General features: G+C 40.4%; 2 protein-coding genes and 1 long non-coding RNA gene across 5 annotated transcripts in view; 1 reads left to right on the forward strand and 2 right to left on the reverse strand.

Annotated features, from left to right (window-relative positions):
* Positions 1–11: 11 nt before the first annotated feature.
* chrna2b (cholinergic receptor, nicotinic, alpha 2b (neuronal)) lies at positions 12–6,901 on the reverse strand. Of its 2 annotated transcripts, XM_057016072.1 has the most exons (6): positions 6,380–6,899; positions 3,767–3,918; positions 3,373–3,417; positions 3,179–3,288; positions 1,083–2,235; positions 12–861 (listed from the first exon to the last, which is right to left on the reverse strand). In XM_057016072.1, the coding sequence occupies exons 1-6, from the start codon at positions 6,444–6,446 to the stop codon at positions 736–738; spliced, it is 1,653 nt and encodes a 550-aa protein (XP_056872052.1). In that variant the 5' UTR covers positions 6,447–6,899; the 3' UTR covers positions 12–735. The 2 variants fall into 2 exon arrangements, with proteins under 2 accessions (XP_056872052.1, XP_056872050.1); XM_057016070.1 differs by having other exon boundaries at positions 3,179–3,417; positions 6,380–6,901.
* Positions 6,902–7,052: 151 nt separating this feature from the next.
* On the reverse strand, positions 7,053–11,482 carry si:ch211-142k18.1 (uncharacterized). 2 transcript variants are annotated; one of them, XM_057016076.1, is made up of 3 exons: positions 11,269–11,482; positions 8,727–9,250; positions 7,053–8,632 (listed from the first exon to the last, which is right to left on the reverse strand). In XM_057016076.1, the coding sequence occupies exons 2-3, from the start codon at positions 9,242–9,244 to the stop codon at positions 8,494–8,496; spliced, it is 657 nt and encodes a 218-aa protein (XP_056872056.1). In that variant the 5' UTR covers positions 9,245–9,250; positions 11,269–11,482; the 3' UTR covers positions 7,053–8,493. The 2 variants fall into 2 exon arrangements, with proteins under 2 accessions (XP_056872056.1, XP_056872057.1); XM_057016077.1 differs by lacking the exon at positions 11,269–11,482 and having other exon boundaries at positions 8,727–9,267.
* LOC130515682 (uncharacterized) overlaps positions 8,492–26,580 on the forward strand; it is a 32,471-nt gene continuing 14,382 nt past the window's right edge. The window contains exons 1-4 of the long non-coding RNA XR_008947241.1: positions 8,492–8,696; positions 8,791–8,901; positions 8,978–9,100; positions 9,184–9,272. This is a non-coding gene — a long non-coding RNA (uncharacterized LOC130515682). The remainder of the gene's footprint in view (positions 8,697–8,790; positions 8,902–8,977; positions 9,101–9,183; positions 9,273–26,580) is intronic.

Raw genomic sequence — 26,580 nt, forward strand, 5'->3', positions numbered from 1 at the left:
ATGGAAAGGAATTCTGAAGGGTTTAATGGGACTTTATTACATGGTATCAGACTTTAAAAGTAAACTGAATTGTGGCTGCATAGACATCGGAAGTTACATCTGAAATTAGTAAAAATTCAGTCGAAAAAGTTCAATAAACAGAGGACAGAAAGTTGGACCCCAATCATAAGGAATCTGAAATTTAAAAAAAATCTATTTTAAAAAACATGTTTACATGACTATAAAGACTCAATTTATTATCCAATTTCTGGAGTTATCAGATTATTCAAGTGGAATGGAACCAGCTTTATCTGATTATGAGAATCTAGGGAAGCTAGCATTTCATTACCCACATCTACTAACTCACGAGTATCGTGATAACAGAACAGTAACCTTAACAACTAAACTTGTGTTACTTCCTTAAGATACAGGAAACCAATAACATAATTAAGGTAACTTACCGAACTGATGCAAATAACATGCTTTTGGACAAGTAATCACGGTTCTATATCAATCAAAAATTAGCATGCTGCTACCATAACGAACACGGCAGGGCTCCGAGCGTGTTCGTTTGCTGATGTCACCTCAGATATGAGAGCTGAGCAGTTGATAAATATTTTCAAATTTATTTTTTTTGCCAAACAAGGAAGAACGATCCCATGTGGATAAAATTGAGGCTGGTAAAAAAACAACTCACTAAGCGGTCAACTGCATTTTCAATTTCAAACCTTAATGTGTGTGTTTTTTTTATGAGAACTAAATCATGCCAGCTAGCCACGGCGGTAGGAACAGACCGATGGTCCCCAGCAGACACACAATAATGAACATCCACAGGAAGATACGGTCAATCACCATAGCGACGTATTTCCAGTCCTCTTTGACCTGCGTAGAAGTTGGAGCATAAAAGAGGTAAAATTCAATAGAAATGCCATGTCTGGTAAATCTGGATTTCTGAAGAAATTCAACACCATTAGTGGTAAGCAGATGCTGGCAGATGGCAGCATAAAGAAATAAAATACAATACAATAAGTGACTCGTATAAGTTCTCATTAGTATATGTTCTAGTAAATTAAGAACAAGAAGTGTATTTCATAGATACTTACGCTGAAGTCGGCGTCCTCGGCCCTCAGATGGTCTGCGATGTAGTGGACCCCTTCCAGGGCACGAATAATGCTGGGTGACAGCAGGAAGGATGAGTCTGATACTGTACTGTCAGCTTTGGTCAGCCTCTGAGCAGTGATTCTGGCTCCTGACAACTGTTTGTTTGTCCCCACAGGCCCATCCTGTTTCTTTTGGCTGTTCTGTTGTGTCGGCGGAGGAGTTCCAAGAGGTCTCGGCGAAGGCGGGCGGAAAGAAAAATAAGAGGTCAGCATTCCCAGCTCTAAATCCTCGTAGCTGTTTCTGTTGGGTTCGTCTGACAGCGACCCATCCATTAACCAGTTCGCTGAGGTGCTGAGGTAGTTCCCAGATTTGTACCCCGTTAGCCGGCCCCGCCTCCTCTCTGCCATCACTTCCTGCTGGAGCAGCAAGAGTCTTCGACGCCGGCCGTCCGGAGCTGGCCTCCGCATGAACAGCCAGCGCGGGATCAGATCCAGAAAGACGGAGTGGACCCAGCGGGGCATCTTGTGGGTACTGGGAGAGCGATGGTGCACGTTGAGCACAAAGACGGTGATGACGATGGAGAGCGTCACGAAGATCATGGTGAAGAGGAGGTACTCGCCGATGAGCGGGATGACGAGGGACGTGGACGGTATGATCTCAGTGATGAGCAGGAGGAAGACGGTGAGGGACAGCAGCACAGAGATACACAGGGTGATCTTCTCGCCACAGTCTGACGGCAGATAAAACACCAAGACTGTGAGACACGAGATCAGCAAACACGGGATGATGAGGTTGATGGTGTAAAACAAGGGAAGCCTTCGGATGATGAAGAAATAGGTGATATCGGGGTAGATCTCGTGGCAGCAGTCGTACTTCTTCGTGTTGTACGTTCCCACAGCGTTGATGATGGCCCATTCGCCGCTCTCCCAGTAATTGTTCAGGTCCACTGTGTTTTCAATTCGCTCCAAGTCAATTTTGGCCTTGTCATACGTCCAGGAGCCAAATTTCATCTTGCAGTTCTGCTGATCAAACGGGAAGAAGGTGACATCGATGCTGCAGGAGCTCTTATAGATGGCTGGGGGGACCCAGAGGATTTTCCCATTGTAGAACAGGTGAGCTTTGGTCATGTGGGTGACGGCAAATTCACCGTCTGCACTGGAACAGCAGAGATCACATGAGTGACAGTGACGGTTACGCATTCCTGCAATCTGAACCGATTAAAAACTTTCTTCTTTCAAACTATGCATTAAAGATCTTCATAATTATCTCCTCTGTTAATCTTTTCATTATTAATTGCTAAGATTATGATAGTAGCATCTGCCGAGTCCTTATCGTTTCATCGGTTTCACACCTTTTCTAATTTCACTCTGAGACTCTGATTGGGCAGCTCGATGGAGCTAAACTTCATTATCAAACCCATCAGTTTTAATTTGTAACCACAAGGAGGATTGAGTAATGAGAAAGAAGTGTACTAATCTATTGAACAATACCCAGAGAAGACAGGGATTTGATGATTCTCAGTATAATGGTTAAAATTCAAAGAATATGTATTGTAACAATAAAGTGTTTGCATTCCTTTTGTTAAAATATCAATGCAATAACACTTAATATTTAATCAGCTCAGCTGAAGATGGTGTTAATCATATCCACAAGAGGGCGCCATCCTCAAATAGAGCAAAAAGACCAGCATTTCAACACATGGTGCCGAAATATTTATATAATAATCTTTCACTAGAACCACATTACAACTACATTGTCTTACTTATAAATAAACATTTTAAATTTCTATGAGCTGTTCTCTCCTACTTGATACAATTACCTGCTTATACCAGAAGTGAAAAAGACTAGAATGAGGTGAGGCTTTTCTTAATTTGGAACAATTATTGTGAGGTATTTTCAATAATTTAATTAAATGAAATATAAAACACTTCAATGAAAGTCATCTATATGTTAGTCTTCATTGTTTTTGTGCCATTGTGAGGATTAACTGCATCTGGCTTTTAAAATACTCGCAAACTGGTAATAATAGTGAGATTAGAACCTTCTGAGTGAAATATTCTGTTTATTTACTGTGACATTAGGTGTGTGCTGCTCTTACTTGTTGTAGAGGACGATGTCTGGCACCCATATCAGCTCTGATGGAACTCTTATAGACGTCACATTGTCGTAGTCAGATGGCCTCCAGCGAAGTTTATAGTCATTCCACTCCTGGTGGGAGGGGGAGGTTATAGAAGTTATTGATTGTAAACCACTGCTAAAAATAAAGGAATAGGGAAAGCGATGCTTCCAGACCTGTTTCAGCCACACATTGGTCGTCATCATTTGGTTCTTCTCATCCTAGAGACAGAAATATTCTCCAGTGACTCAAAGTCGTCACATCTAAATATATTTTGCAGCCTCTGGAAGTGGATGTAAAATGTTCTGTGATGGGTTTTTTTCCCTGACAGGGCAGAGTAGAGGGTGCATAATCTAGTTTATTTCTGCTAACGTATGTAAAAATCTTCGACAAAGGATGTCCTTGAAACTTGCAGAGTTGTGTACATGTAAACAAACTCCTGGAAGTGATGTTGTGCTCTTCCAAAAACAGAACAGCTTCTGCACAGATGCCAAGTCAAAAATGATTAACTATTGCCTAACTATTGCTATTAAAGTCTTTACACGTGTGATTTTGTTGTTGAACTCTTACCACATCGATGAGCTGTGCGATGGATAGTCCGAACTTGACGATGACCACGTCAGTGACGTTGGGCACGGGTCTGGAATACTTGTTGTAACCAGCAAACAGCTTCTTGAAGAGGTCATCCTCAGCATGCGAGTGGGTCTTCTGGCTACAAAGAACTGCAGACACACTCCTTTTGAATATTAACACACCTTCCACAAGGACAGGTCTAATATGAGACACAAGAACCACCTGAGCCTTTTCCTGCCTGCTAAAACCCTTCCAGGCCAGTAAGAGCAGAGCGATGATGTATCCCCCCCCCCCACACACACACACACACACACACCTTTACCGCTTCTCAAAAATGTGATTATCGTGTACATGCAGCTTTATAATAAGCAGCAACTATGCCGCCTAGATTTGCAGCAGGGACGCGGGCTCTAGATCATTTTTCTTTAGGATGGACGGCAGCAGCATGGAAACAGACAGGAATCCTCTCCCTCGGGGATTATCGCATGCACCTTTATAAATGTGTTCAGAGTCAATTACACACATCATTACTTGCTTGTGTTAAGTGGAGGTGAGCTAATTTCTCACCAGCAAGGGGTGTTTATTGTCAAACTGTCTGTCACTGCATCACAACTGATGCATAAAACAATTAAGTGACATGTGAAGCAGAGGGTGAAAGATTGGAGCTTTTTCATCTTCATTTAGCTACTCTACCCTGGCTGCCTGATACAGGATGATGTTCCTGAACCAGCCAAGCTACAACATCAAGAATTTGAGCTCACGTAAAATGCAAAGTAAATTCTATTTCATAATACTTCTATAAAAACTGTTGTGATCCAAAACAAACCAAAGCTGACCTCAAAAACCAATATCTAAGGACGGAGTCTCCGTGCTTTTAAACACATCCTGGATAAGATAAGGAGAGCCTTGGACGTGGGTCGCTTCACCAAGGCCACATCATTATGTGTCCGTAGGTGACTTGTGGTGGTGTTAAACACGCTGAAATGTATTAACATCCCCCAAACGAAGGATGAGCAAATGAAGAACTATCTTAAAGGGTTTAAAGAGAGTTCACTCCAATACAAGAATATATATTTTAATAAGAACAAAAAAATAATCTTGTGATAGACAGTGAGATGACTTTTCTTGTAAATAGAACATCTGTAAGATTTAAAATACATGAATTTGTGACCTGAGAAGGTCACAAATTCATGTATTTTCTGAGAGATCTTCAGTTTTCCAGGTGTCCTTTTTTGGTGTGGGAGCACCACAAGTGAAGTGTGAAATTGTTTTATTGTGTTGGAGAGAAAGGCGACATGTCTACAACTCTTACTCAGCAACCCAAACCAACACTATACATGTATGCGTAAGAAAACTCCAATCTCCTTTGTACGGAACAATCTAACATGATCACATGTGTGGGATTACACACGCGTTCCGTGTGTAGGCGTCTAACAAAACATTTAGAATTCCGATTTAATTTTCCCAGGATACTTTGGTCTCTCCTGTCACTGCCATCACAATCTAATTTCATTTGGCAAACAAGGAGGCACAAGAGACTTCGTAGCTGTTCGTCTGACAGTCGGGGTGGTGCACGCTCATCTGTCTGTGCATCTGGGACGGACCAGATGTAAGGCTTGAAAGGGGCTCTGCGCTGCTATTGATCAAAGCCTCCTGCCAGCCAGGATCTGAACTGAGGTGACACCTCCAACATCCAGAATGCCTGGCTGCCGGTGTCGGGCTGCTGGCCAAGCCCCTTGGCGAGGGCCGTTTGAAAGGCTGACCAGTTTGGGTGAACCAGTCAGCAGCTTTCTCGCGCCAAAGGCTATTTTGCAACATTGGGCTGTTGAAATGTAATGTTTGCTAAAATAGCAACGCAGAAACACATTTTCAGGGGAGCTGATTGAAATGGAAAGCCTTATTAAAACTGAACTCTCTGATTAGAACTATGTCAGCATATGATTAATTACCTGATTACTGGTTACCTTACTAATAGGCACTTTTAGCTGAAAAATCCATACTTTAAACTAAGGCTACACACCATCCAATGTGACACTGGTGGAGTAAAATGAATAAGGGGCATTCTGCAATGTGAACCATAAATCATCATATGGATGTTGTTTTCATTTGTTTAATCATTGTGATTGCAATGTAGATTGTTTAAAATATTTGCACTGTTACTTTTGAAAGTTTTGAAAAATGCTCTTTAGTGTTTATATTTGTAAATGTCTTATGTGGACCAAATATTGCTAGAAACTCAAAAAAAAATGAATGTTACTTAATTCATTTATTTAGTCATTCATTCTATCCATTGTATTGATGTTTTGGATTATTCAATATTAAACTATTTAAAATAGATCGATCAAATTTGGCAGTAATTAACTGTAGCTTCAGCCAGCTACGTGATGACTTATCAGAAGGTGAGTTGCATTATGGGAGATGATGTGAAATATAATGCGCAGGTGTTATGCTCGGCGTTTTAATGAATTAAACTTTCATTCAGGCAAATCTTTATCCCTTAATACAAAAACAAAAATGTTTTATAGTTAAATATAGAGGTAAAAGCGGTATTTTGGTTTGTGTGGGATAAAGGTATTTAGTTTAGGACAAACATTTTAAAAAAGTGCGTACCTGTCTGGCACGAGAACAGCCAGCAAAGGACAGCCAACATGGAACCGAACAGGTGGTTGCGTCTCATTTTGAACTTTTACGGGAAAAAATCCAACTTCATCGGTGAGTACGGAGGCGGTTCCGTATACTTTCCAAACGGCGTCTTGCTGAAAGCGAGTTCTGTGAGCCAAATCTGTCATCTTCGCACCCGGGAAGCATGGCAGGACAAGTTGTCCACTGCTGAGACGGCGCGCTGGGGGAGACCACGGCGACAGCCTGGCCGAACAGCTCCACGCACACCCTCACTGTCGGTATGTTTCGCCCGCCCCTGCTTCATCCACGACCAGGCTTGAGTTATTCGAGCAGCCGGCCGGCGAGCGATCCGTCACCCGTTGCTGAATCAGGATACAGCGCTGTCCTGCAGGTCACAGTGATGCCCTCATAACACACCGAGGACGCATTAACTCGCCTCAAAAGAAGAAAATGTATTTTCTAAAAGTACTTGTGGGTCCCCAAATGTGCATCATTCACTGTCAGAGGACAAGGCATGTCTGGGAACCTCCTGGTACCTGTGAGAGTCCCTCCTCTTTCTCTCTTTCACTCTCTCACACGCTCTCTCTCTCTCTCTCTATGTCTCTCTCTCTCTCTCACACACACACACACACACAGGATAGGATAGAATAACCATTGACTAATTTATTTACTATCATTATTTCTTATAAAAATACATTGTAAATATGTGGCATGTACAGTTTAATAAACCTCTATGTCCGCACTGTTTATATCTTAAACAGCTATAGGGAAGACTCCGTGAATTAATATACATAGTGTTCTTGCCGCTGTGCAAAGATGCTGACAAATGCAAAACTAAACATCGCCTTTAAAAGATTCTATAGGGCAATCGGGATGTAAATTATTTTTGGGCCCATTCGTTTTAGTGGTTAAAAGGCAGACATTATGCACCTTCCCCTCTTCCCCTCTTATTTATTCCCAATCATTGGAATTCCTATATAAAATATTAGATTGCTGCATTTTTACGATGCTATCAATGTAAACACAGCTCCTCGTAGTAGTTTTCTCCATCTTCTTGCTGGATTCTTCATTAGTATACATCAGCCATCTGACCTTGGCCCTGTTCTCACCCTGAACAGGGCTAATGCGAAGCGTCTTCTGGAGAAAACTAACAGAATCATTATTTTGGCTCTCTAAGCAAACCTGGTTTTAAGTAAATACCAAGCTTGACCTGAACCTACCTACTTACTGTTGCCACATCTGACCTCACTGAATATCCACAAATGATTCTTGGATAGAAAAAACCAACAAATTGTGGTTATGAGGTTAAAAATTATTTGAACAGTCCCTGTTTTATTCCAACCCATAATTATTTTTTTGCTGTGCTCATTCAAATTCTTGCACTGGCACACCGTTCACTCTCCAAAGCCACACGGGATCTGTGTTGTTTCTGTGACTGAGAGCTGCTCATTAGTGGTAATGCTTGATATTAGACAGCTGATATTTCCATCCACGGAGGAGGTTAAGTGGCAGCTGGAGTTTATTTGATTATTAGCTAAATTACTCAGTTATGAGTGGATTTTAATAAACTTTTCAGGAAAGGTTGAGAATGGTCAGTGGAATACCTGATTAAATGTTGGTGATGTTGCGGAATTCGGATGGAGTTTGACCTTTGACCTTGTGCTGCTACTGCTCATATACATTATATACCGTACTATGGATGTCAATCACCATATGGTGGGAAATGAACTTCTTGATAGATCTCTTCTCTCTCTGAGTGTTGTTTTCCATTTATACATGTAACATTTTAATACATGTTCTGCACATTAGGTCTAAAAAAGATGAAGATATAGGTAAGTATGTATATATTAATAGGTGATGAGAAATGCACTTTGTTGAACAACTATTGTAAGATAAATTTGTTTGTGTGTTGTTGTCCTCTGGACCTCACGGTGGAGCTGTAAAAAGTCACAGTCATGACATTGACAGAGATTTGGCTTTGTAATCAGCTGATGTAGCACTTCCATGATTGGCCATTTGTTTATCAGTCTGAAAAATATTTGTTCTATCAGAGTGATAACGTGTTGTAAGGTGCTCAATCGGGTGTAGTGAAATGCAGCAGCTTAGCGATGGATTTTTGCGATGTCTTTCAGCTGTTTGGTGAAAGCAGATTGCAGAACTTTGGAAGAGATCTCCAGTCGGTCAGCGATGCCAATCGTTGCATGAAGCATGTCTTCAAAAGCTTTGGACTCTTCCCTGATTCTGCTCGGAGGACAAACGGACCAGTGAAAAGCAGCAAAGGGTGAGACAGTAAATGATTAACAAGGTAAACTGTGGAATGATGGATTGAACTCACTTCTTCATCCCCGTGAGCAAGGCCACAGCTTCTCCCTCCAACTGCTCTTGCATGTCGTCCTCAGCTTTCTTGACCACCTCATGACAGGTCTTCTGGTCCTCTTGGATGCCGATAATATTTTCCTTGATCACATCCTCGTACCTCTCATCTCCCAGCTCTGCCCCAACAAACTGCAGTAAGTTGTCCATCACAGCCTTGTTTCCATGCTGCACAGTGTGCATATAAGCCAGCTGCTCGTTGTCTGCCTTCAGTCTTCGAGATGAAGTGCTGAAGTGGACTGAACATCTGTCCAGCTGATGCTCAGCCTGCAGCCTTGGTGAAGATGATGAGGAGAAATCTGCTGATGTGAACCATTCGTGGCTGTTGCTCGTCTTGTGAGGCTCGTCACCCACGACCTGTATTGTGTAGTTGTTGGTCATTACAGAGAACACGTCCGAGCCTGAGCCCCACTCTTCAGTTTGACAGAGCATTGGGGTTGCCATGGATACCCAGGCCAAGATGAAGGCCATCAAGCACATTTTAATCTGGAATCAGAGAGAGGGAGAGGTGAGTGAACCAAAGACCTGAAAATTTTCAGATTCATTTATAAACTCAAAAGGAAGATTTTTACCCTGTTTTCCTTATCATGACCAAAAACGTTACAATGGTAAGTGACATCACACTGACAAGGTCAAGCTGGCATGAATAACCCTGTGTTAAATATGAAATGCAATGATACAGTTGAGTCATTTATAAAGAATGTATGAGAGAACAGCTCTGTCTCTACCTCTGTCTTTTTCACTGCATTACCCTATGGTATAGATTAAGCAGATGTCACTCAACATAAACTGATTATTTGTTAGGCATAATAATAACAGTATTAGTCCAGCATCATAAATGTCTAAACTATGCTGTTGAGGTGAAGCCTTTGGCAGAGCTCTTTTTGTTGTGAGATGGCCTTTTTTTTGTTTTACTGTGACTTTGAAATTATTTTAATTTTTCTAATCTGAAATCCCACTTTAACTCTGTTGTCATTGAAATACTAAAAAAACTACCTTAAGTCTTAAACTGCCTGGTACCAGCACAACTACCAACTAACAGTGCAGAGCAATGGAAAGATAGTAAAGAGGGACACAAACAAGTGAGAAGGAGAGAGGAGGTGATGTGAGACAGGAGGAGAAAGATGCTGTTACTAGAGCAGGTGTTCTCAGAAGAGCTTTGTCTTCAAGAGCTTTTTAAAGGCAGAGAGGTTTGCCCCTGTTCTGAGAGAGCTCTGCAGGTCCTTCCACCATTGGGGAACAGTGTTTGAGATTAGTCTGGATTGCCGTGCCTGTAGAGACGGCTTTGCCAGTCGACGCTTGTGTAGAAGGTTGTGGATAAGAGGCAGCAGTAGGAGACCAGGTCCAGCTAGTACTCGGGTCTCAGTCTCTTTGCAGAAACGGACACGGTGAACATAAACTTGTTTTCCATAATACTCCCAGATGCTGTCTTCCCACTTCCTTCATTCCCCACTTAGTGTTTATTTTCGGTGGTGACCTCAGCAGTTGTAACCTAAATCTTCAATTCCAGTCTGTAAAAGCTTTGGACTGTGTTAGAGTAACTAATTTACTTTACTTATTAAATAGCATTTAAAGAAATATACATCATTTTCATATGTTTCTATTGCCGAACCTATGTTTTTGTGAGGGTGAATAATGGAAATGTTTAAACCGAGAGTAGCAGCACAGCATCTTTAAAACTTTCACTTGTGTTTAGACTGCTTGTGTTTAGACTTTAATAAATCAGAACCTTGCCATAAAGTGAAAAAAGCTTCAGCCTACTGGTAGATCGCAGCCAAATGGAGACGTAATTCATCTTGAAATATAACTTTGTCTCTGTCTTCGTCAACAGCTGCAGCAGTATGAAAGTTATAAGTCAAAGGACATTCACTGACATTAACTCAGCGTCTCAGAGAGCCGCTAACAGGCTCAGGGTGCGTCTGTTGTCAAGGGTTGGCAGGAGCAGTTGCCTTTGTCTTTGGAAAATGTCTGTGCTGACGTCTGGAGCCTCAGTTAAAAGAGTGTTTGTCTTCAGATTTTCTGTGGCTGCAGTGACTTTAACTGTGAGGGATCTGTCAGTGTGAAGTGACTTTTACAGTCCACTATTTTTGACTTAAATTTTTAGAACCTCTGCTGTCTGCAGCAGGAGGGAAAGACAAGCGTTATATATAAACGTTGAAAATATGTGTTATTAATAATGAAACGTTATTATTATTATTATTATAGCATGTAGAGGTGTTAGAATAAGGCTTTAGAGCATCTACAGCTAAAGTATCTTTTTTAAACATTAAACCAGTGACCATGTGTGTTTGACAGGTGTCACAACGCTCATGCTTCTGCTTCCTTTTATAAGACAATATAGAAAATATGAGGACTTGCATGCTTACAGTTAGAGTTAAAGCCATATGGACACATATCTATACAGGCATAAACATGTACCGGTACAATGAACCTAAATAGAAACGCGGTCCTCACTGCCCTTTAAAAGAAAGGTTTTTCTGTATAAACCCTGAATCCAGACTTACCACTTCCAGCGATTTTTACTGCTACCTCCACTTGTTCAGACAAGTAAATTGAGGCTCAATGTCTCAGGACTAAAGAGGCACTGAGAACTAATTTTCACTACTTGCTTTACTTCTTCATGTCACAGGGAGGATAAAAAAAATGCAGACACACGAACACACAATTATGGTTTGGCTGGATGTCTGGTTGTCTGTGTTCCCCTGTCTGCTGCTTGGAGGGGAGGGGAATGTATTTAGAAAAGGCAGAAACTCAATGATTTCTTTCTTTGCAGTGGAAAGAGGGGCTGGCAAAAGGGGGAGTAATCTACTTCACATCTGTGGGCTCTGGTGGTATTCCGGGTTTCACATGCACTACATTTCCTGTTTATTCTGAACGCAACTCTGAGGTATGCGCTTGTGAGTTTACGGGGAATAAGACAAGTATTTGGGATATGCAAGAGTTATTGATTATGCAAGCATTTGACGTCACTACTGTCATCACATCGACTTCCTGTTGATCTAAAGTGCCAGTCTTTGTCAACGTAATGTTTTTCTTTGCCAGGAGCATTACTTTCTGTACCTCAGAACCAACCAGATGGTCTCTATCAAGCGTCACAATGATATGAACTCATCAGCCTAATGTACACATACATCAGGAGTGCTGTTTATTGCCCTTAAGGTTAAGGCGGCATACGGGGACTGTTTTTTCCATTCTCGATGTAAACCATGTTACCAAACTGGCCACGAAATCCTTGACACATCATGAATTTTTCATGAAGTTCACAATTATGTGGCTAGAAAAAATGTTTTACTGGCTGCTCATCCAAATATTACTTTTAAATCTAGATTTAAAATTACAAGAGTGTTCTTTTAAATGGGATCCTGAGACAGATGCACATCAATATACTGTCTGTTATGGTTTGAAGGATATTTGTGCGAAGAATATTTACTCACATATATTTATTCTTCTGCTGTAGTTATAGCTGTATACAAATGTTTTTCCCTGTGGGTATATGGGTCGATCTGTGGGTGTCGGAGTGCATATTTGTGGTGGTGTTTGTTGGGGGGGTGGGGGCAGAGGGCTTTGCTCAGGGCACTGGCAGGTTGTCATTTAAAAGCCTCATCATAAGCTTTTAGCATGTGGTTTATCCAGTGTGCCGGTAATGGTGTGTGTGTGTTTGTGTGTGTGTGTGTGTTTGTGTGTGTGTCTGTGTGTGTGCGTGTGTGTCTCTGTGTGCGTGTGTGCGTGCACAATATCCACTGTTTTTGATCTATCGGCCTTGTTATGGTGGACAGTCTTGTGTTCCTAACAACACAACTTGTCTCATTGCATGTTGTGCACAACTGTGTGTGTTCCCGAACCTCATTAGTGGTTTGGTGGAATGTTTGTTGGGAGATTAAAATGTGAGTTTTCTGGCTGAGGTGGTTTTGTGGCGCTTCTATAATTTCCCTATTTAGAGGTTGACTTTACTGAGGTTATGTATTTGGAGTTTTATTATGTATTTAATTACGTATGCTAAAGCACTGGGGTTTCTTTTTTTAAATCCATTCTGATTAAAGAGCAACTTTTTCTTTTTTTATCATTAATGAGATGCAGATGTGTAATATTAGGGGTTAAGAGTCTGCGTGTAGCTCGTTTGCTCCTTCCACTTCTGTGTCAGCAGCTCCCGTGTCATAATTGCTTGAAATTAATTCAAATTCAAATTAAGAGCACCAAAAGAATTCACCCACCAATTTTGATGGAGTGTAGAGAATCAGTAGTATACCATGAAAAACACTGACCAAGAAAGTCTTTCACTATATTCTAATTGACTAACACCAAGTGCACCCCAAGGGCTGTTATTGACCAAAACCAAGGACTTAGTGCTCTATGCAGCCACTTCTTCACAGCAGTATGCAGACAATGAGCACCACAGCGTGTTGGTGCTGATAAACTCTCCTAATCCACTCTGGGAGTGCATCACAGTTCTGGATGCTTCAATTATTCTGCAGAATTGGCATGCCAGTGTATCCATGCTCCATTTTACGGCACAGATTAGGGAGTTCTGGGAGTAACAGCCAGGGGTTTAAGATAACATTCTCTCTTTTTTTAAACTCCGTCACGTGTCAAACTGCAATTAATAACTCTATGACTGGATACGTTCTGTGAAATTCAGGGGCGCTGCCTGTCAATAATCTGTTACAGTAACAAATTTCTTGACCCATGGCCTGACCTCAAATAGCATTTACCAACAAAGGACGTTAATAAAGTTGAAATGTTGTATGAGGCAGCTGAGCAGTCCGAGACTTTCTGGTTAAAGGAATGTTGCTCTTACACTCCCAATATTTAGTTATACCTTTGCTTTCCATCCTCAATCTTCTCAGGTGTTTTGGTGTGGGATCGGTGTTTGTTCTGAAATGTTTGCCATGCCCTCTTGGCATCGTAAATTCTTTCCAGGATCGGATCCATGAATCAACTGTCTTTTGCCTGCCGAAGAATGCAAACATGTGGTGTGTGTTTTTCAGCTTTATATTTGCATTGGAACAGTTGTGAAACCAAATATTTTCTCTCTCTCAATGCTGGCTAGGGCTATGCTCACATAAAGTACCAAAATGAGCCATGATTGATCTCTGCTGCCTCTGAGAAACTGGTGCCTTTTAATCTCCTCCCAGCTCACAGGCCCACACATCACAAGGACGGTAAAAGTGTCATCAGCCAGTCAGCAAAGTGCACACTGCAACTCGAAAGGCTTTTAAGTCAACACTGTTATTTAAACCACGACCTATTTGTTATTTAAACCTACCAAGGTGGCAGGTTTAACCTGATGATATTGATCAGTCACACTGACACTAATACAACTGTACTATGTCCGTCTGAAACTTTTTAAAATCCAGATACAATCCAATTAAATATCCTTAAATGGATACAAGATTACTGGTTAGAAGACTCAACTAAATGTAATTAAACAGACATAATCACCCATGTTTGCTGCTTCCTGTTCCTGGAGACCATGGCGACAGAATCGATTATTCCATAATGGAATTGATTGTGATGGTCCACCCTATTACTATCAGGATGCCACATCCACATCCAATATTATTATCATTTATCACAGTGTACACAAGGAATCTACAACATATATGTACATGTAGTAATTATATACTGTTTTACATTTATTATTATATTAGTTTATATTTATTTATAACAATCCTGAGATGGCTCTTGTAAAGTCGTCAACTTTATTGTTCAGTTGCATTATCATTAAAAAGTTGGACATCTTCCTCAGCACTGTTCACTGATCATTAAATTTAAATTGAGATAATGCACTGTTGACTCCTCGCTCATGTTGCTCTGCGCCTTCTATCGATTTATCAAACAGACGTGTTGTTGCTTTAGAAGTGCAGACTTTCAAGGTTTAAAGTAAATGAGGTGTCAGATGTCGCAGTAGTTAATTTCAGTCCATGTGTGTCAGAAACTCGTCTACAGTTTTATGGCCTTGTCTTGTTTTTGCTTATTGATTTTCAAAGCCTTGCAGCGGTTCAACTGAACCAAATTTTCATGCTTATTTTAAAGAAATGTACAATGTGTATAATGGATGAGGTTTTTGTTTCACTTCATACGCACCCAAGTTTCCATCAGGTTTATGCTGTCCGACGTATCGATGGTACCACTGGTTCCGTGGCAGTAAAGAGATAATTACTCTTGACATATTCAAATGAAAAGGAAAAACAGAAAGCAACATTGGCCCAGTCTATTTATTTTTAACTAGTTCATCAGCTAAATGTTTATATGTCTCTTCTCATCCCTGCTTATTTCCCTTTTAGCAGGAGATTCATGGGCTGCAATTGTGTGATTATAATTTCAGCTGATTGATATTGGCATAACTATGTTTAATCTTTCACAGTGAATAAAAGGAATTTGAAGATCCATACTTTGATTCCAGGTAGGAATCCTCAAATCCGCTTGAAATATTAGTATTTGTAATTCAGTGCAGTCCTTTTACAATCTTGAGAAATAGGTACCACATTTTATTGTGATGAATCTAATTATACATGTAATTGAATCAACTATTTGACATAGATAGGATCCAGATCAATCGCTCAATCTGAGTTTTGCCAACTTTAAATCCCTGTGGTGGAAAGGACTGATCTAGGAGAATTTTTGAAAAGATCAATATAGATTAGAATAAATCCTGACATGGGTTTCTGGTCAGCTGAGAAACTGTGGCTCCCCTAGGACAGCCAAGGAGGTCAGAAAAGGAAAGAGAGAATCAAGAAGCACAGCTGGGTCCATGTCCATGCGAGGAGGCTTAATCAATACGAGGTGGCAGCAAAAGCACAGCGCGGGTTAAGGTCACAAATCTCCACCCAGTCTTGTTTGTCAAATTGAACACTGGCATTCCAGATGGTTTCCCAGCTCTGCTCATATTTTATGAGTAAAAATAGTCAGAATTTTTTTTTAAAATCTCTGTAGCTGATAAGTTTTGGCTTCAGAGGTGTAGGAGGAAATGTCAACTTCCCATAACTCTGCTTGATTGAAAGAAGTGGACATAAATAATCACAAACGGCTGCTTTTTTAACATTGATTTCTGAACAGGCACTCTGTTCTTCTGCCTGTCATTAACATTCACGTCACAGCGGAGCTAAATAAAGATATCTGTGCAGTCAAGGCCTGTCAGCCGGCCTTAGCAGAGGGATTTCAACAGATTCCATCCAAATTCAGTGGACAGTTGTGTAGGAGAATAATTATATTTCCAGGGAAAAATGTGTTCCCACTTGAAGTTCACAATGACTTTTAGAAAGACATGACAGATGTAAGTCAGTGGAGATCTGTGGGGCAGATGGTTCTACGTGTCTGGCTCTATAACGATGAAGCCCATCAGCTTATTGTAGTGATGTCTGAGATTTTTACTGCTGTTACTGGGAACCACACTGACTGCACACTTTCTTTATTCTCATTTTACACACTCTCTCTCTCTTTCTCTTACACAAATACAAATAACATATATCTTATAATATCTCTACAAATAATAACAAATCTGTATTTCATAAATATGACATTGGATAAATTTGCACTATGATCACATCGAAGTTTAATAAAAATGGTTTTTTTTCTGAAGGTAATCGAAGCCTTTCTCCTTCTTTTTGGTGAAAAATTAATTAGCATATATATTGCTGGATTCAGATCCCTTATATCAGAGCCCAGTTTCTGAATAAACAAATAAGCTTGTGCTACTATTCATATTGAAATTGTCACTATTGCATTTTTTATTTATTTGAGGATCCCAGTGGAGCATTACAGTATGAGTCTTACGCTTTATTGAGGTTTGTGTGTCTGTGTTGAAGCACTGACTGTGATGATCCGCATCCCAAAGACCTGCCATTTCACACGATGAGACGCCTGTTTTTTGTAAATTAACCGTACAGTCCTTTTCTCCATCACACTCAGATGGAATACTTTTACTCATATTTGCATGAAACAAAGCCTAGTTAAACACAGCATATTCAGTCAAGGGTGAAGCAGTGTGTAGTCTTTGTTGTGCTTTTGACAGAAACACATTGGGTCTGTAAATACGTTGGTTATTTTGCCGTATTCAAATACTTGAGTAAGCTGCCCCCAACACTGCTGCTGCCTGCCGAGGTTTTTCCTGCGTTGGAATCTTGTTTTCTTTGTTTTGTTGAAGTACGGCTCATATTTGCACACACAGAGGAGGTGAACTTCACTTCATGGTTCTGCATTGAAAGATGTTGCCGTTGACCTCACTGCACAGATGTTAGCTGTAAAAGAGAATTCATTAATGGATGGGGGAGGGGCATTGTCACGCCCGATGTGGCCATGGCACCGCTGCATTCTGTAACATACCGTATTTAGGCTGCTGAGTTCAGGCTGCTTGCACACTGCAGCTTTGTGACGCTACTGACACCAGACGCAGCGCAGCATGAATCACAGTGTCTCTGAAAGCCTTTTTAAGTTCCAGCTCTCTCTTTTTTTAGATTGCTTTTCTCCTTTGTTAGTCGAATTCATACTCTTTGTAATGTGCGTTTCGCAGTCAAGGTCTCGGTGTTTTGTCTCTCACATCTTTTGTTCACGCCAGCGATACAGCGAAGTATTCTGCTAACTGTGTAGTCAACAGATCAGAGCTGCATGTATGCTGTTCTCATTCAAGGGCTCAGTTCAGAACATTGCTGTCTCGCGCCTCTCGTATTACTGTGCTTAGTTATAGAACAAGCTCATGACACAGCATTAGTCAGGGTCAAATGCAGTTGACCATCTCTTTATATGGAGTTCTGCCTGCAGACAGGTATGATTTAGCTCCTATTGTGGTTCAACACAGATGCTTTCTTGTGTAATAACAATACTGACAGTTTTAATCCTCAAGGTGAATATAATTTAGCGGAAATCTGTCTTTTGGTATGAGTCAGTAAGTATCAGTTTAGCTCTTATATTCTGTTTGCATTCACCAAGTTCATATCCTCTAATGGCTCAGGCTGGCTGTTCTGTTCCTGAGGCTCCAGTTCTCTATTAGACTCATTACTGGGAGTGCGGATACTGGCAGGCTCCCGAAAGGTAAAAAGGCACAGCAAATTTAATTTGCGAAATGTAATCTCGGTAGAATTTCCCAGGTTTCCAAAGTCTGCAGAACTTTGTACAGACTATAACAAAAATTTATAATCTCTCGGCTTTTACAAAATTGTTTAGCTGGATTTTAAAGTTTTATTGAAAGAAAATTCATTGTTTGATTTTTGTTTTAGAGGTCTGATGCTCAGTTAAGATATTATATCACACTTAATAAGAAGCATTCTGGGAACAGTCTGTAATTCCTTTACTTAATCCAATCTCATCACATAAGTGAAACTGAAGAGATAATAGTTTCCTTAGAGTTAAAATTCAGTTTAGTCCCAAATGATTTATTGTGTGCTACACATGCATTTTATGCTTCCCATCTGACACCAGTTTTACACCTTATTATAATTAAGGTTTTATCATAACGTTGCTGCAGAGCTGTACTCTTGTCAGACTTGTAACCCCCACTTTAAATGCTAATGACACCATAAAACACAGATTTATGATAGCCCTTTAATATATGAATGAATTGTAAACTATCAGACTCATTAACTCTGGCAAAGAGAGTAGAACAATCAGCCAATCAGGACCAAACCACTGCACCACGTTGTCATTCGTGGCCCAGTATGGGCAGCGTCCCGTCTAAAGTGGTGTTCGGTGTCACAGGAGCTCCACAGGGAACTGTGTTTTCTCCCTTCCTCTTTACCTTCTACACCACTGACGTTTTCTTTACTGTTGTGTTTTGAGACAGCGGCACCAGAGTCACTAAAAGTCTTGATACAATCATCAAAAAGGTTGGCTCTGTATCTGGTCTCAGGCTGCAGTCGTTTGAGAATGTGTTGGTGAGGAGAAGGCTGAATAAACTCTTATCCATCACGGACAATGATCAGCAGCCTCTCCATCACACAGCAGACAGATGGCAGATTACCTTTCCTCACAGGCTGCTTCAGCATTGCTGTCAAAGGGACAGATACAGGAAATCTTTGCTGCCACATGCAATCACGTTGTACAATAACCGTGGTCATAACATACAGGCTCTACGCAATTTATATGCTTTTACGCACAGACGAAAATATGGAGTCCAGCAATTAATGCTGCTCTCGTTTAACACTGATCAGATACCCTTGTATTGATTATAAACACAGTTTCATAGTGTATCATTACCCTGAGGAAAAGTTCTAATTTCAGCAAAAACGATTAGAATTAATTCTTTGAAAGCACTAAAACATTAAGATCACAAAGAAATCACAACTATTATTATTCTGAAACAGATTGATCACGGTCTAACACAGGTCTTCATGCTCCTGTGGTGTGACAAATGGACCTGTTAGGACATAATTAGGCTTAGATTACTGTGATGGAAAGCACTGACAGGGTGAAGGATGCAGGAGGAGAAACAGGGGGCCATGACTAATAGCGCTTTAAGTCCTTAAGTCTTGCTCATGGATGACAGTTTTGATAAACTTCATGTTGGGTTTCTCAACACGCCACAGATTCGAGGAATATCCTCAGAAGAGTTCTTGAGTCAGTTTAAAAATGGCAGAAGTGTTTTCTTACAAATTTACTTACAAAGCAGGCGTCTAGCGCTCAGGTTATATCTGCATTGAGAAAACTGTAGTGTTTAAGGAGGACAGTGATGTAGCACATTTACACATTGCTCTGCATAAACTCATTTCACCCCTATTTAAACACAGAAGACTTGTTTTTTATAAGTTCCTGGGAACTTTCATCTTTGTCAGTCCTAATCAGCTACCAGGATATATTCTGACAGCTCCACTATACTGTACACCCATACAGAACTGATATAAAGCTGGAAATTCAAAGTTCTGCAGAAAATAATTCCCAAATATCTGTGCTGCTCAATGAGACATTTCTTTGATAATGCAATATCATGTAACCAGCCACTTCCATTAAAAAAAACCCGCTGAGACCTGTATAGGACAGTGAAGCGAATATAATATGACTTTAATTTAATGTAATTGAAAAGAGGACGGATGAAAGGATAGTACTACAATAGATCCTAATTAAGTGAATGCTATATTTTACATAAATCAGTCTGACCTATTTCTTTTAAGTAGCCTTGTTCATAAAGACAACTTTCAACTCCTGCAGTGGAGTAAAATGCACATTTTCTGTTACAGTACCTGGTCTCAATAAGCACATTCTCAATTATTCCTGCTTCTGAAATGCTTCAGCTGTGCAGTGTGTGAAGTGGAGCGCTTTTCAATGAGCCTGCCTGCAGAAACTCATTATCTTGAAAGTGAGCATGGCAGAGACCGTGGCCAGGTGGTACAGGTGATTTCACATTTCTCCTGTGCCCTGTGAGCGAAGATGCCACTTTGTATTACTTCACTGTAGTGGAACAGCACATTGGTCCAACTGTCACCACATCTCCAATGACCGTGTGTTGATGGATAAGTAATTAGAAGAAGGGGTTTTTATTCACTTTTATATTGGAGCTCAGGTTCCTCTGACTGACAGTTTGATGTGTATTAATTTGTTTGCTTTTCTCTACCTCATCTCTTCCCCTCCCTCTTTCCTGAACTCAAACAGATGGCTCACCCTTTATAAGAGCTTAGTCCTGCTCAAGGGTTCTTCCTGTTAAAAAGGTTTTTTTTTCTTTGCCTTTGTGCTCCTTTTATGAGTTTCTAGCTCTGGGTGTGGTACCATTTCACTGATTTAGGGTTGCCACCATTAAAATCCACTTTTCTGTTTCGGACACCGAGGCAGCAGAGTGGTTGCATAAATCAAGTTTGTGGTGGAGCCCCTCAGCAGCAACCTTATCAGTGTCTGAAGCTCAAGGAATCAGGAGAATATGTTCACCGCGGAGTCTTGTGCTGCAGATTGTTGTGTTAAATGAGAACAGCCAATTAAAACTACAGATGTGGATGTGGCTACAGATAATAGAGGGGACAAGATTGACATGCGTGTCAGTGGTAAGGATGTAATGTTGTGGAAAAAATGGGATTGTTTCTTTTATGTTTTTACAATCTCACACAATTTGAATGTGGCCTCTGGCCGTGGAGATGGAGAGCAGCGCACATTGTTTCTCATTAGCGAGGTGGATTTCCATATGTAAATGATAGGCATTTTGGAGGAGGAAAACATGAGAAAAATATCCATTTAATGTGTTTTCTTTAGTATCACCACCACCATGAATAAATTACAGACCATAAAATAAATGTATTTGGAACCAATAAATGTCGCATTGTCAGCTGCGTTATGAAATTTAAACTTGCTTTGTAGAAAAATATCAAAATTGTTTTAAGCTGCAGCATTATGGACGGCAGGTGTTACTCATGCTACCATAGTGACAAGGACACTGGCAGAGCACCAAACTAGAGGGATCAATCAGGAAGGCTCAAGTGTGGCCAAATCCAAATTGTTACCTTTTTCCTTTTCATGGTGCCTGTTGTCACTTTCATTTGCACTAAAGAGGGTGGAAGTGATTGACAATCATTCATTCCTGTTAAATGGACAGAAGGGTGTCCTAAAATGGGCAGGATTTTCATTTAAATCACTGTATTTCTGTTATCTCAAGGCACTTCAGCCTGATGCTGTTCAGTTTGTCTAATCCCTGTGAAACACCTTTTACCTTCAATCTTTCCAGGGCAATATTCTCTCTCAGACCAATGCCAAATAATCTTTCTTGTTCTCTGCACTAAAAATCTAAAGTAGTAGCATGATAACTGTCCAATATATGTCTGTGAATCACAGAACCATAAATCTCTTAATGGAAGAAGGCGGATGAGGTCCTATCTCATGTGTGACATGTCAATTATTCCTCGCTCCCGCCTCCGCTCATTTTGTACGAGGCTACTTGCCATAAACACCAACAGCTATCTCCAACATCTTGGGTATGAGCCTAAGAGCATTTCTCATCAGGGCAGGCACATGATTGATGTGCATTTCACCTTTCCTCAACACCTGGGGCCAGGATTACTTTTGATCTGAATAATTCATCCAAACTCCTGGTAATCTCTGTCAGGTTCTTTTTGAGGCCCAGGCCGCTGTTAAATTGGAAAAACCTTCAGTCTCCAGGTACTCGGTTCTTCCTCTGCATCCCTTTCGACATGCAGACAGATGCGATCGCAATTAAAGGTAATTGCAGCTTTTTAAAATGGCTGTGTAGAGCTGCAGCCATGCTCCATCTAGGCAGCATGAGTCCGCTGGACTGGCGTCATAGCAACGCTCCGTTCCAACTGTAGGCTGATAGGCTGTTTTAAAAATCTGCTGCTGTTTGCGCTCTGCTGCAGGTATACGAGATGCTTAGCTGTCATTTCATTTGCAATGCTGACAAGGAGAAGAGAGTTCACCAAAGGGAAATTTAGTGCCCGCATACTTCAGCCACTCAGCCTGGCCAAACAAAACTCACAACGTTTATTTGACGGTGCTGCAATTGCATAAATTTTTGTAGTGCTGTCAAAGCTATTTGGAAGAGCAGAGTCAAGCCACAACTTTTAATGTCTCACCCAGAAATTGGTAGCAGGAAGAAAGACTAAATAAACCTGCGTAATGAGGTCAGGTCAACAACAATAAATAAAACAACCATAAATAAAAATAGGACATTTCTTATCGAAAACGGCAAAATTCTTCCTGATCACACATTTTAGGCTGAATTGTCATCACTCCTGACACAGCTGTGTGAACAATATGTAGCCCTGACTTAGTGTCCAAACAGGCCCGATGGCTTAAGCATAATTAATATGTTGATGATCACATAGATTATCCCCACACCCACGGTTCTGCTGAGACTGTAATCAATGCCTTTTCCAGGGAAGTCGTATATTACAGGTCAATCAATGAGTGTGTTCCCTTACTGGGTGTCACTATCAGAGACGAATGTGCAGACATGGCTGAAGGTGAATACAGCTGTGACTTTTATGTCATCCAAAGGGTAGAAAATATCCCTTTAATTTGTAGGTTTTAGAGAACTTGTTTTTCTGGGTCTTTGCGTTGTCAGTGCACCTGTAGGGACTGTTAAGTTTAGACCGCTGCTAAGCCCACTGTCACCCTCTTAATGCTGAAGAAATCTCCATGACTATACTTATACTCATGTGTGGGTTTGTTAGTGTTAATTATAGGATTCGTTTTGGTCCTCCAGGCCTTTTCAGGAGCATCACCTTATATGTGATTTAATACAGACAATGGTGTATTTACAACTTGACAAAAGGGTTTACAAATGCAATTTATGCTGACAGAAGAAAGTTAGGAAAATGCAATCATAAGGCATGAGAGAATAAAAATAGTATAAAGTTCTGATTAGCTTTAACACCCCCCCCCCCCCCACCCCCACCCCCGGGAAGAAAATCCCTAACATGTTACAGATTGAAAACAAAGTGTCATGACCTGACTTCACATCACGGCCCCCACACAAACAACCCATCACCTTAGTAATGCCTTTGTGACACGTCCACAAAAGTGCTGCTTAGCCCCAAGGTCAGGCATCAGACGTGATTTCACTTTCCAGACCCACCTTCCAATGTTTAATTTTCCTGCCACAGGCTATAACCTCAGGTCTAACTGTCAGTGCTGTTTAGAGAGGTGTCAGAAATGGTTATGACCCTGATGGCAGCTGGGATCGGCTGTGCAGAGTTAAAAGAAAATAGAGCAACAGATAAAATAAGTAAGGTCCAGGAATGAAAAATTGGATTTATTTTAAATTAAACTGATGTGACCTGCATGTTAAAGAACATTTACAATGATAAATTACAACCCGGCAACCATCATCATCTGTTAGCTTGAAGCTCATAGATCTTTAGATTGTATGAAGCGTTCCGTTAAAACCCTTCAGTGATTTATCTGAGGTTTTAGATAAATAGTCCACTAAAAAATGTCAGTGAGAAGATATTGTGTTTGTCAGCAATAACTATCTTGGCTAAAACAATAAAAAGCAAACTTATAAGACAGTCCATATTTGTATATTTAGCTTGTGACTGCAATTAAAGCCCTATATCACATGTTTACATATATACACACCACATTTTGACATTCTCTGCAGGAAACAAATGGGTTTTGTGCATGTTGCATATATAGTTTTGCCTTGTGGAGTCATTTGAGGCTGCATTTGACTTTTGACTGTCACATTTAAGCTCCTCCTGTTTTGGTCTAAATTTATCAGCATCCTTTGTTGCTTCCAATCAGTGATTATTGAGTGTCATCAGTGTGTGTACCAGCAGTAACTCCTTAACAGACTTAGCGGAGCTGAATAAAAATGGCAGGCATTTGTCAAGGCTCTGCATCAATAGCTCCTATTGATTTAATGTTTCTTCCTCTCTCCTTGGGGGTGCATTCTTTTCAACACACTCGCACACACACATACAGAGGGAAAGTGGGAGATTGTTGACATGAAAGAGCCACTGTGCTGACTCACTGATTTAGTAATCATTTCTGAAGTCTTCTGAGAATGCCAAGTCAGGATAGCAGCATTACATGATTCACACTCGCGAATTGTTAAGAACCTCAGAATTTACATGTCCCAATTAGAACTCAGCATTTTTTAATTTTTATAAAAGATTACTGAATAGTTACTGTTGATTAAGGCCTTAGAATGGTCTAAAACTGACATTTATTATGTATTCTCATTTTTTTATTAACTGAGAGCCACTTTATCACAGCAATATAGATGATGAATGGCTGACAAATGTTAAAAAAATGCATGACTGTAAAATGTGTACATGCGAACATGAGTTTGACATTTCTTTAATTTTTCTCTTAATAGTTTCCCTTTTTTTGATGATTAAGAGTTTGCTTTTTAAAGATTCTGAATAACACTGAAGGTTAGGTACCTATGTAAAGGATAGGGTAAATTCTTATTTCTCTTGTTTATTGAGGCACATTTTTCGTTAGGTGTGTATAATGATACTGTAAATCAGCAGGGAAACAACCTCTCATTTATCCCTGCTGAAAGCTGTTCAATACCTACATGCACAGCACTGACAGGATGATGAAGAGTGGCTGTTTAATGGACATAAGCCATCCAGCACAGTTGTGGAAGTGAACAACAAGGATTTCAGAGAGGCCGCAGCAGTGCCCCACACTGAGACATGTGTGTTACAGATGAAATGCCCTCTGGGGGTTCTTCATCGTTACGACCTCGGCCTTTCAGAAGTCGCCCATGAACAGCGTGTGGAATAAAACAGAAGCGGTAACAGAAGAGACCAGTCATGTAGACGAACAAACACCGACATTTACTGACTCTAAAACCTTTGGACTGACAGTTTATCTCAAAATACAACAGCATGAAATATTCATATCAGAGCTCTGTCTGCAGAGGAACTTTAGACACTAAAATTACATTATACGTTAATGTAAAACAAGTCTTATGATTTATTTAAACAGCTGGGCGCCATGGTAATGCCTGCTGGGGGCAGGTGACTCCTGAAAGGCCCACGGAACCTTCGTATCGAGGTTGTTTTTGGACTCTCCAGCTGCTTTCTGTAAGATCGTAAGTTTGGTTTTCAGCAAATCAACAAATCATACACCTCTGTGATTACAGGCTGATATTGATTCCCAAACACATTGTTGGGATAATTATTGGTACACTTCTGTTTTATAAAATTGTAGCTTTCAGCAAGTTAAACATTTCAGTGTGCCCTGATCAGAATCAGCATAATAATCCAGCATTTGCCAGGCCGGACAAAAAACCCTGTTTAATCCCTGTGAGCATTGAAATATTTCCATATCAGGATGCATTCAGGAGTAGCAGGGAAAGGGCAGGCAGCCACAACGCTTTCCCTTGACAGTTCGTTCCCTTACAGAGAATCAATTTAAGGCAGCCGTCTTCATGTTTCAGCGGACTCTGCGAATAAATAAACATATTCCAAGTGACAACCCGTTTGTCCGTGTCTGAATGCTGCGGCTGTGCTTGGATTGATTTGGCAGCTGGCAAATGAGACTGGGGCAGCAGTAGTGGAGGCTCCTGATTGGATGACAGATTGGAATTAAATTGTGTTTCTCTATTTTCTCTCCTTTTCCGAGGCCCAGACTTTCCCACCTTTTCTCGCACTCTGTCCCGTGTCATAAGCTTCTGTTTTATACTGAAACAGAGTAAGAAGATAGAATCTTATCTAAAGTATAAGTTCAGAGGAGTAAATATCCAGTGTTTTCCCCTATATATTACTGGGGCTCCCTTTTTTGTAAAAACAGTTTGACCTTGGAACATGTCATTCAGCTCAGTGTTTCCAAAGTAATCTATTTATTGATCTCTATGCTACTTAATGAATGTTGTAAACCTATACGTAGATGAAGGTCAGTAATGGCATTTGACCAAAAAGAAGAAGTTATATCTATCTCCTGATTTTCTTCCACGATGGCAGGAAGATCCCAAAACTGTAGAAAGTACATTGAGGTACAGCTGACAGGAAATACCTGAATTTATGCTTGCAAAAGAAAATGGCTTCCATAATAAATGTAAACCATGGTTTAATAATAATGCTGCAATCTTAAAGGAAAATTAATTCTTTTTATTCACACTTCAAATATTACTGTTAATAAATAGCTCTTACTAAATGGTGACTAACCATTCCCTGTACGATTTGACAAATTATCCTTTATCATCTTTGTTAATGACATTTTTGGCTTTTAATGACCTGAATTCAATTACTGTAAATTGCCGCCCGGTGGGTTATGTAGTTTTTACTGTTAAACCGAAGCTGAGCTGAAAATATTAATGGAGAACATAAACAGTCCCATTCATGAGTTTAAGTAATTAATTCTGCCGTATTTCACTACTTATTCTACGCACTTCCACTCACTGCCGAGCATGCACACACAGCACATATCAGCCCCGG

Source organism: Takifugu flavidus, chromosome 19 (genome assembly GCF_003711565.1).
Source record: "Takifugu flavidus isolate HTHZ2018 chromosome 19, ASM371156v2, whole genome shotgun sequence".
Classification (NCBI taxonomy): Eukaryota; Metazoa; Chordata; class Actinopteri; order Tetraodontiformes; family Tetraodontidae; genus Takifugu; species Takifugu flavidus.

Bases quoted from the DNA above. Each gene is read 5' to 3' on its own strand.
- chrna2b (XM_057016070.1), bottom strand. From the start codon at position 6,446: ATGAGACGCAACCACCTGTTCGGTTCCATGTTGGCTGTCCTTTGCTGG. The intron at 3,418-3,766 runs GTAAGAGTTCAA...TTCTGTCTCTAG, and splicing joins TCGCACAGCTCATCGATGTG to GATGAGAAGAACCAAATGAT. The intron at 2,236-3,178 runs GTAAGAGCAGCA...CTGCTGTTCCAG, and splicing joins GACATCGTCCTCTACAACAA to TGCAGACGGTGAATTTGCCG.
- si:ch211-142k18.1 (XM_057016076.1), bottom strand. From the start codon at position 9,244: ATGTGCTTGATGGCCTTCATCTTGGCCTGGGTATCCATGGCAACCCCA. The intron at 8,633-8,726 runs GTGAGTTCAATC...TCCTCCGAGCAG, and splicing joins TTGCTCACGGGGATGAAGAA to AATCAGGGAAGAGTCCAAAG.